General features: G+C 58.3%; 2 protein-coding genes across 2 annotated transcripts; both read right to left on the reverse strand.

The window, feature by feature from the left end:
- Positions 1-372: 372 nt before the first annotated feature.
- C8A04DRAFT_25429 (Sec63 Brl domain-containing protein) lies at positions 373-6,522 on the reverse strand (the record flags this gene model as incomplete). Its single annotated transcript, XM_062779550.1, has 1 exon — positions 373-6,522. One exon carries the CDS (start codon positions 6,520-6,522, stop codon positions 373-375), a length of 6,150 nt encoding a protein of 2,049 aa, XP_062640221.1.
- Positions 6,523-7,904: 1,382 nt separating this feature from the next.
- C8A04DRAFT_25430 (ras family-domain-containing protein) lies at positions 7,905-8,698 on the reverse strand (the record flags this gene model as incomplete). The annotated part of the gene is made up of 3 exons (XM_062779551.1): positions 7,905-8,224; positions 8,304-8,571; positions 8,666-8,698. The coding sequence occupies 3 exons, from the start codon at positions 8,696-8,698 to the stop codon at positions 7,905-7,907; spliced, it is 621 nt and encodes a 206-aa protein (XP_062640222.1).
- Between the last annotated feature and the right edge of the window lie 1,311 nt (positions 8,699-10,009).

Here is a 10,009-nt window from a genome sequence, read left to right on the forward strand (position 1 = left end):
CACCCCTTCCCGACAGCCACCACGTTAGGTATGAAGCAGCCAGAGCCTGTGCCTAATTAGATGCTGCTCCGAACGAACGACCCAACGACCGAACGGCGACATGTCTGACCAAATATTGGGTTCTTGCTTGATTTCCATTTGTACCTACCTAGTTCGTTCCTTCAAATCTCCTTTTTTGGTTCTTCAATTCTCTTGGGGTCTTGGATACTTTCTTTTGGGTCATAACTGTCACTCTCTACTCTTCCCACATTTCGCACGGGGCTGGTAAACATAGTGAGGTTCTGATAACTCCGTTACAGATTTCATTCATCCCTTCAATATACAACAACACCCTTTATCATGCCCGGCGTCCACACTGCACGCTACACATTTTCACACCCCCTTCTTCTCCACCCCCCCATCCACCTTCGGCGTGTCAGGTAACTCAACACCCCCAGGTACCACCGTCCACTCCATGCCCACATACCCATCACTCAGCACCAGCACATCCACCTTTCTCGGTTTTTGACTGCCGGCACTCCCACTCCCACTCCCACTCCCACTACCCCCAGCACTCCCAGAAGTAGGACCAACATCCGGAACCTTAACAACAGCCCTAACAACCGGCCGATCCCCCACCTCCACAACCGCCTTCTTCCCCTGGCCCCCGTCCCTTTGCTTACCCGCCCCTGACGGCCTCCACCCAACCCTCTTAACAGCCCAAACCTCATCCCTCTCCAAATCCCCCACCACCACAAACCACCCCTCAGTCTGCGGCTTCGGGAAATGCGGGGCATACATCCTCGCTTCACGCTCTGTCACGGCGTTAAGCCGTCGTAGCTGGACGGTGAGAGAATTCGTTTTTAGGTCTTCGACTGCGATGGATAAGTGCGGGAGGGAAGAGGCGGCTTTGGCGAAGCGGGTTGGTTGGGCGACTCCGAGGGAGCGGGCGAGGTGGGTGAGTTTTTGAGGGGAGGTGGAGGCTAGTTTGGCGATTTCGCTGAGGGGGGTGTGTTTATTCTGCTGGGTTGGTGTGTTCGTGGATGGTAATGGGACGTCATCGGAGGAAGAGACGCCGGGAAGGATGGAGGCCGGGCTCTCGTCGAGCCAGCGGGTGGACTTGATGCATTGGAGTAGGCGTATAAACTGTAGCGTGGAGGTGAGATGCCCCAGCTCGGCCATGACGTCGATGCTGGCTTGGATGATACGGATCGCTTGGTCCAGCACACTGGTCTGGTCGCCGACGTAATCGGTGATGGGCAGGGTCATGCGCGACATGTGGGCTTGCAACAGCAAAAAGGCCTTGACGTGTGGGTCCCACATTGGCAGACCGAAGGCGGTACCCGGGAAGGTTAGGTTGCGCGACAGCTCGGCGTTGATGAGGTCCTCGTTGTGGCGGACGGGGAGTTCATCGTATTCGGTTGCGCGGCACATCCAGGAGAGGGCGTCGAGGAAGGAGGCCTTGGGTTTGGGTTGCTCGGGGGTTGCTTTGGACTTGGCCTGCTTGACCAGGTGCCGGATCGTCTTGTGCGAGAGGTAGTAGTAGCTCATGATCTTACCCAGGGGCGTCGGGTCGACGTCGCCGTTGGGGTACACCTCGACGCACTGCGACTCGGTCAGCTCGGCCAGCGAGGTGTCGACCATGCTGATCATGTAGTCGTTGGCCAGCTGCTGCGCCACGGTCGAGTTGTGCTCGTCGGCCGCGATCTCCAAGCCGTAATACGACGGGTTCTTGTGCAGGCGCCGGAAGAAAAAGGTCCACGTCAGGTAATCCAGGGCGTCCTGCTTGGTGACGATGGTCTCGGCGCAGATCTCGGCGCACAGATGGTTGTCCAGCACTGTGTGCAGCGACGACTCGACGGGGAACCCCGTGTGCAAGAAGTGCTTGTAGAAGTCCTTTTTGGAATCCTGCGTGAAGATGCGGGCCACGCCGGAATTGTCGAACTGCGGCCGGCCCGCACGCCCCAGCATCTGCAGCACATCGGTGAGGTCCATGTCCTTGTACGCCTCGATCTTGGCGTCGTAGAACTGCGTGCCCTTGACGACCACCAAGTGGGCGGGCAGGTTGACGCCCCAGGCTAGTGTGCTGGTGGCGATCAGGATCTGGATCTTGTTGTTGAGAAACAGCTCCTCGGCCAGCTGCCGGTCCGACTCGACCAGGCCGGCGTGGTGCAGGCCGATGCCGAAGCTGATGGCCTCCTTGAGCGCCTCGTCCTTGACCCGCGACAGGTTTAGCTGCAGGTCGTCCTCGTCCATGCTCAAGAACCGCCGCGGGTTGTCCTCCATACCGCACAGGTTAATCAAATCCTTGGCCGTCAGCCGGGTCTGCCGACGCGACGGCACAAATACAATCACGGGCTTCTCGGGGCTGTGGTTCAGCACCGCCAGGAACGTCGGCCGGTTCATGGACTGCATCAGCGGGCAGAAGCCGCGCACCTCGGGGAAGCCGTCGATGTACAGCTCCAGCGGCACGGGGCGCACCGAATGCCTGAAGTTGAACAGGCCCTCGTCGCCCTTGACGCCGAGCCAGTTGCCTAGGTCGGTCGCGTTGGCGCACGCTGTCGACATGCCCAGCAGCCGCACGGCGTTCTTGGTCGACGACGCGATGTAGTTCATGCGCGAAACAATAATCTCCAAGATCGGCCCGCGGTCGCCGGCTAGCAGATGGATCTCGTCGATGATGACCAGGCTGACTTTCCGCACGTACCCTCTCGTCTGCCAGCTGCGCGAAATGCCGTCCCACTTCTCGGGGGTCGTGATGATGATGTCCGCGTCCTGGATCGTCCGCGTGTCCGGCGTGTTGTCGCCCGTCAGCTCGACCAGCTTCAAGCCCAGGGGTCGTGCTAGTCGTGCGCCCCAGTCCTTCACCCGCTCGCGCACCAGTGCTTTCATCGGTGCGATGTACACCACCTTGGACCCCGGCCGCTCGCGGAACGCCCACCACATAGCCAGCTCAGCGGCTACCGTCTTGCCGCTGCCCGTCGGCGACCCCAGCAGCACGTTGGCCGGCCGGTGGTACAGCGTGTGGAAGAGCTGGGTCTGCATCGGGTTGAAGAACTGGAACCGCTGCCCGTAGATCTCCTCCAGCGCCTGGTTCTTCAACGCCGAGATTGGTAGGGGTTGCAAGTTCAACAGGTCCGTGTACACGCTCTCCGTGTCCGGCCGAATCAAGTGCTGAAACGAGACGGCGGTCACCGTTTCGGCCCCGAGCCAGCGGTCCGACACGGCCCGCACGTAAATCTGGTCCGGCAGGGGGTCCGACAACGGGATCGTGAAGTTGAGCTCGTGGTCGTCGTGTAGTTTCCGCCGGTTCAGAATAAAGAACTCGTGGTGGTAGATCTCGGACGTGTCCGCGTTCTCGACCCAGATGTAGTACGACTCGGACGTGCCGTGGAGGTGGTCGTTCCAGCGGAAGTCGGGTGTGACGTACAGCTTGATGCGCAGCACGTCGCGGTTCAGCGGCGCGATCTCAGCCTCGACGCTTAGAGTCGGGAAATTGTCCAGCAGCTTCGCGATCTTGGGGCCCATCTTGAAGTTGTTGACTAGGTTCCCGATCTCGGCCGGCTCCATCTCGCGCATCGACTCGATCGCCAGCGACTCCCGCGCGTCCAGGTGGTTCAGCACCGGCCGCGGCAGGTCGAACTGGTGGAACGGGTGCTGGAACGCCCACAGCCGCTTCTCGATCGACTTGGCCATGGTCAGGAGCACCAGGCACTGGTACCCCCATCGCCGGTTCAGGGCGATCATGAAAAGCGCCCGGCAGATGCGCCCGGCCTGCTGGGCCACGTAGTTCAGGTCGTTGGCCAGAGCAAAGTCCTCCGGCTGGCCCCGCGAGATGTACGACTGCAGTAGGATGTTGGTCTTGGTATGCGCCTGGTCGATGCCGCCCTTGACTTCGTACGGCACAAAGTGCTCGTTCTTGCGCATCTTGGTCAGCTCGTCCGCCTCGTTGTTGCGCGACTGGATGTTGTCGAACTCGCCGCTCATCGCGATCATCATCAAAATGTCCCGCTCCTCCGACGTCGGCTTCATCATCGAGTTGAAGATCTGGATGCTTGTGTGCTGGATATAGTACTGGCTCGCGATCCGCCCAATGTCCTTGCTGCGCAGCTCCTCCGTCCGCTCACTGAAGATGATCATCTGGCTCTGCTGCAATGTCTGCGCCGCCTGGATCGCCAGCTTGCGTCGTCGCTCCACCAGCGACCGGTCGTTGTCGAACTCGGCCCACTCGATCCCGTACGCCATCGGGTTCCGCTTCATGCGCACAAACAAGTACGAGTACCCGATCCACTTGACCGCGTCCGAGATCGAGTTGACCGTCCCCAGCGCGATCTCCGCGTTCAGGTTGTCCACCAGCTTCGCTGAAAACCGCGACTCGATCGGCAGCTGGTCCGTCACCGCCGTGAGGTAGTGCGCCAGCTTGTCGTGCGTCGTACAGATCATGCCGATGCCGGTATCCTCAAACTGCGGCCGGCCCGCTCGACCAAAGATCTGGAGCACGTCCAGGATTCCCAAGTCCACAAACTTGCCGTCCTGCGCGCTGTACACCTGCGTGCCTTTGATCACGACCGCTGCGGCAGGCAAGTTGACGCCCCACGCCAGCGTGGCCGTACAGCAGAGCACCTTGATCACGCCCTCACCGAACAGCCGCTCCATGAGGTTCCGGTCGGACCGCGCCATGCCCGCGTGGTGGATGCCCAGGCCCTTGGGCACCAGGTCCCGGAGCTCGCGCGACTTGGTCGACTTGAGATCCTTGATCGCCATCTCGTATTTCTCATGCATGCTGGGGTCGAACAGCCCGACACAGGCATCATCGACCGCCTTCTCATGGAGCATCTTGGCCGTCGCTTGTGTGTCCCGCCGAGAGTGCACAAACACCATCACTTGGTGGTCCTGCTCCAGCATCTCACGCACCTTCTCAAACGCCACCTGGTCGATGTTGTCCCGGGACTGCTTGCTGTTCGGTTTGCCCTTGACGCCGATGAAGTGCTGCTCCAACGGAACGGGGCGGAAGGAAGCGTCAAAGTAGAACAAGCCGGCTTTCTTGTTAACGCCCAAAAAGTCCGCGACGTCGATGTAGTTGGGCAGCGTGGCGCTGAGTCCAACAATACGAATCAGCGACTGGGTGCTCTCGACCTGCCGCTGGGTCCTGGCCACCAACGACTCCAGCACTGCGCCTCGCTCGTCGTGCAGCATATGCACCTCGTCGATGATGAGCAGCCGCACCTTCTGCACCAGCTCCGTATCGCCCGTCCCCTTTCTCGTCACAACATCCCACTTCTCCGGCGTCGTGACGATGACCTGCGTCTGCACAATCTCCGACTTGGTCAGGTGCATGTCGCCCGTGTATTCCCTGCAGCGTAGCCCCAGCCACGCGAGCCGCTTGCCCAGCTTCTCCGTGATTTCAGCCGCGAGTGCTTTCATCGGCGCGACATACACAATCTTGAAGTCCTCGGCGTCCACCGCAAAGTCCGTGGCCACATGGTCCTCAACGGGACTCGGCGTCAGGTACTGGCCGATCGTGTGCAGAATCGTCAACATGGCCGCATCCGTTTTACCGGCACCTGTCGGGGCGCAGATGAGCATATTCTCGCTCGTCTTGTATGCGACGGGGTACACCAGGCTCTGCATCCGGTTGAGCGTCTTGTACCCCTTGAACGTAGTCCGGCACAGCCCGTCCATATCCGAAATCTTGACCAGCGTCTGACCCGGCCACAACGCACCCGGCTTCCCCGCGGGGATCGTGTACTCCTCGTACTTTTCAAACTCCGACCTCTGACTACCAAACGGCAACTTATACCGCGACCCTGTGTGGCTGATGGTGTTGCCCGCATGGTACATCTTGTAAACATGCGGGTAATCCTCCTCCTTCTCGCGCGCCGCAGCCAGGGGGTTCGCTTTATGCTCCAAATCCTTCCGTCGCAGCGCCTCCTGCCTCTGCGCCTTAGTCAACAACCGCGGCGCCTGACCAGTCGCCGACTCATCGCGCAACCGCTCCGACGCCGCCGAAGCAACAAGCGCTGCCCGATGAGTAGCCAGGTCAATGACAAACTCCAAATCATCAAACCCCACCAAATCCGTCAACAACGACTGCAACTCCCCCTCCGGCCGACTCGCCCCCAAAATCTCCAAGATCTGCTCCTGCAGCGCACCGGGCGACAAACCCGACTTGCGCGATGAGATATCCACGCATCGCGCAGCCAGCCAGTGCACATCAAAAACACCACCACCACTAACACCACTACCAGAAGCTTCCTCCCCGCCGTCCACCACGCCATCAAACAAATCGCCGCTGTCGAAATCGATCTCGTCCAGCTCGTCGTCCGAGATGAATTCCCACACATCGCGGGGCCCGTTGCGGGGTTCATACGCCGCCGCCGCTACCTGTTCGATGTCGTCGTCGTCCCAGTCGGAGGTGTCGTCTGCGGTTCCGGGATTACGAGCAGCAGACAATGGTGGTAGGCCTGCCACGGCTGTTTTCATGGCTTCGGCTTGGACACGCCATTCTGCTATGCTTCCTGGTGGTTGTGATGACCCCGCCATTGTTGTGTGGGTGTGTGGATTTTGAGATATTGACTTGGTTGCAAATGGTGGAAATTACCAAAAAATGCGCGGATTTCAAGATACAAATGCCGAATGATAAAAATATCGCTTCTGTGGGTATCGAAAAACTCTGAAAACGGAAAGGGGGATGATGTTTGGAATGGCTTGTCGATGGTGCCTTCCCTTGGTACCTGAAATATTGACCTTATGTAATGTATCAGTGAACACGGCGTTTGAGTCAGCCCGGCGAATGGAGGCGGTGGGGTGAAATTTACGGCCTCAAACGCGGAGCCCCCACACCTTTCTTCAAAACGGCCCCGGCTTGACCTTAAGAAAATAGAGACCAGGAAGACGGGAACTAGCTGATTGTCGGGAAATAGGTTTCCCGTCGCTAGAGTGGCTTGCTGAATATTGAGCCATGGAGGGGCCGTGTGAAACGGGCAATTCAGGTTGTCGTACGGTACGCCTTACCGCTTTCCGTATTCCACAAACCCGCCACTATTGCTGGTCTCTCGCCGCCCAAGACACAGCCCCTTTTCACCTCAACTGGAAATCAGAGTCTCAGCCCTTTCAGACCAAATTTAGAAAGGTAATGTATTAGTACCAAACACGAGTATAAAACGCAAAGCAAGAAAAAAAAAAAAAGCCCCAAACTCCATGCCCAGAATATTGCTATTGGCTCCCCCCTCCCATCGTTCTCGCGCACACCGCACTCTACTCTCCTACTCTTCCCTCTCCCTCTGCTACCCTTCAGTTTCTTCTTTTCCCTCGGCCGCCGCCTGCCTGACCCTTTTGCCAGCCTGCCAGCCTGCCAGCCAAAAAAGGAAAAGCAAGAGTAACCCTTTCTAAGTGCAATAAGTCCAAAAAAGACGACCGGAAGCAGTGCTAGCGGGGTGTGCGGTCAACAAGACGAACTTGTATAGCTCAGCCTCCGAATCGTCGACACCACCGGCCTGCCCAGTCCCAATCCCCCTTCCCCCTTTCTCTCCTCTTCCTGACCCCCCTATCTTGCACATCTCCTTCGATCGGTCCCCCTCACAGCCCCCTCACCCCTTCGTCGTCGGCCCAAAGGAAGAAACCCACACAGGAACAAGCGCCGGAAACTATGCTCATGAAGTCGTCGTGTTTGGTTTTGGGGTATCGGAAATCATGGAACGCGTAATCTCCGTATCGGGACGTGGCTGGTGAGGTTGGTAGATAGTCCAAAGATAGGAATAAGAAAAAAAAAAACGTTGGGCAAAGCTCTCAAGCCCCTGCAAATCCGACGTGCCGGCTTCTCTCCCTCTTTCCCCTCTCTCCTTTCACAAGGCAGGTTCACAAGGCAGGTAAATAGGCGCTTTTACCCGCCCCAGCAGACCGCCTGCCGCCTGCCCGGCTCAGCCTTAGCAGCACTTCCCACCGCCTCCCGCCCCGCTCTGCTCACCGACATTCACGGCCGGGCCGGCGCCCGCCTGGTCGGGCTTGGACGTGTCGATGATGCGCTTCTTGATGTCGGCGGCGAGGCTGTAGAAGGCCTTGTCGATGTTGGTGTTTGTCTTGGCCGACACCTCGAGGAAAGGAATGTTCAGCTCGTCGGCCAGCTGCTGGCCGCGCTCTGTGGAGACGACCCGCTTCTCTTCCCAGTCGCACTTGTTGCCAATCAGAATCTTGTTGACGCCCTCTGTTGCGTGCTGCTCTACGTTGGCGAACCACGTCCGGATGTCTGGGAGGTGGGGGCAATGTTAGTGTGTTTGCTCGTTTTGAGGGGTTAAGGAGGGGGGCCTGAGGAAAGAAGAACGCACTGTTGAACGACCTCTCGTCAGTGACATCGTAGACCAACAAGATGCCCATGGCACCCCGGTAATATGCGGTTGTGATGGTGCGGAACCGTTCTTGCCCGGCCGTATCCCAGATCTGCAGCTTCACCCGCTTGCCATCAAGCTCGATCGTCCGGATCTTGAAGTCGATGCCGATGGTCGTGATGAAGGAAGGGGTGAACGAGTCTTCGCTGAAGCGCAGCAAGCAGCACGACTTGCCCACGCCCGAGTCTCCGATCAGCAGGAGCTTAATCTATGTTTTGGTTACCGCATCGTTAGCATGCCTGTATACGGCGCAACCCGCCTGTTGGCGACGGGTGAGGGGTTGTGAGAGAGGGCGCATTTACCAAGAAATCGTAGTTTCTGTTGCTTGATGACATGGTGGCGGTAGTCGGAAAGCGCGACACCGGTTCTGGGACGGATCGCTTCGAGAATTAGGTAGAAAGATGCGGATGCGGTGGGCGATGACTTGGGCCCACGGACACGACAACAATTAAGCCCACGGGGGGAGCGAGGTCGTGGTCGATGAAGATGGTTCAGCGGACGCGCAGACCACGATAGGCAGCAGAATTGCGGGAGGAAAGGCGGTTGTTCCTCCACGGAAGAATCCCGGCTCCCGAGGTGTGATGTACGTATACGTCTGTCTAGCCGAGCCGATCACAGGCTCGCAACGTACACCGGATCGTCAAGTTGTCGGCGACGTCGGCTTTTTGGCGGTTGCGTGTCTTGTGCAAGGTCCCCGGGGTAGATGCTGTGTTGCTGTTTTTGGAAATGGGTGAATGCGGATTTCCCTTGGTGGAATGGTGGTCTGGCGGTAACTCTTGATTTTGGTGGGAAACGTCGCGGCGGCGGGATCGAAAACAGCCGCTGCAGGCACCGGAGGCAGGCAAACGGACCAGTGACGGGAAGGAGACCAGACTTGGGATGTCGGGACGGGAATGGGGAAGATCGCCGGGGGGTCTTGCAAGGAGGGTTGACGCACCTGCAAAAGGACAGAAGCCTGGAACCAGAAGAACCAAGGCGCCGGCGGTGACCCCTGGCTATTCCGCTCCAGGGGTTCGTTACAGGGCTCACAAGGCCCGGTTTTCAGCCACAGGGACCCCGTGAGTATTGGTGAAAGACAAAACACACATGACACACGAAATGCTGTGACTGATACGTAACGCTAGAAGAACTCTGTTATCTGAACGTACGTTATTCAACCTAAACATCAACTTCCGATAGAGAACAATGGCAAAAAACGTGAAGCAGCTCTCCACAAAAGGCGCGTTGTTGTTGTCAGTCCATCGCTCCTGTCTCACGCTCTTGGCGACGTTGCCCTGGACACGTCTTCTCTCAGGATCTTAGCCACCTGTGGCGCGGCAAAATATCAGCGGGGCAACACCCCCCACTCACAAGCATGACCAATCAGGATTCACATGCAGTCACCGCGACAAGCTGGTTCGAGGACCATGCCATCGCAACATCTAGATCTCGGTATTCGCGTGCTGGTACTAGCCACAACGTTACATGTAGCTAACTAAGTAGAAGGTGCTTTACACAACCAGCCGGGCACTATATACAGGCCAACCGGGCACTGCGAGCACGGCCACAGTGTGTGTTGCACGGCCGGCCATGCAATTCATAACTTTACTAGCCGACGGGGCAGCATGCCGACGGCTGACCCAGCATATCCGACGTTTACTTATAAC

Source organism: Dichotomopilus funicola (assembly GCF_033296635.1).
Source record: "Dichotomopilus funicola strain CBS 141.50 unplaced genomic scaffold C8A04scaffold_6, whole genome shotgun sequence".
Classification (NCBI taxonomy): domain Eukaryota; kingdom Fungi; phylum Ascomycota; class Sordariomycetes; order Sordariales; family Chaetomiaceae; genus Dichotomopilus; species Dichotomopilus funicola.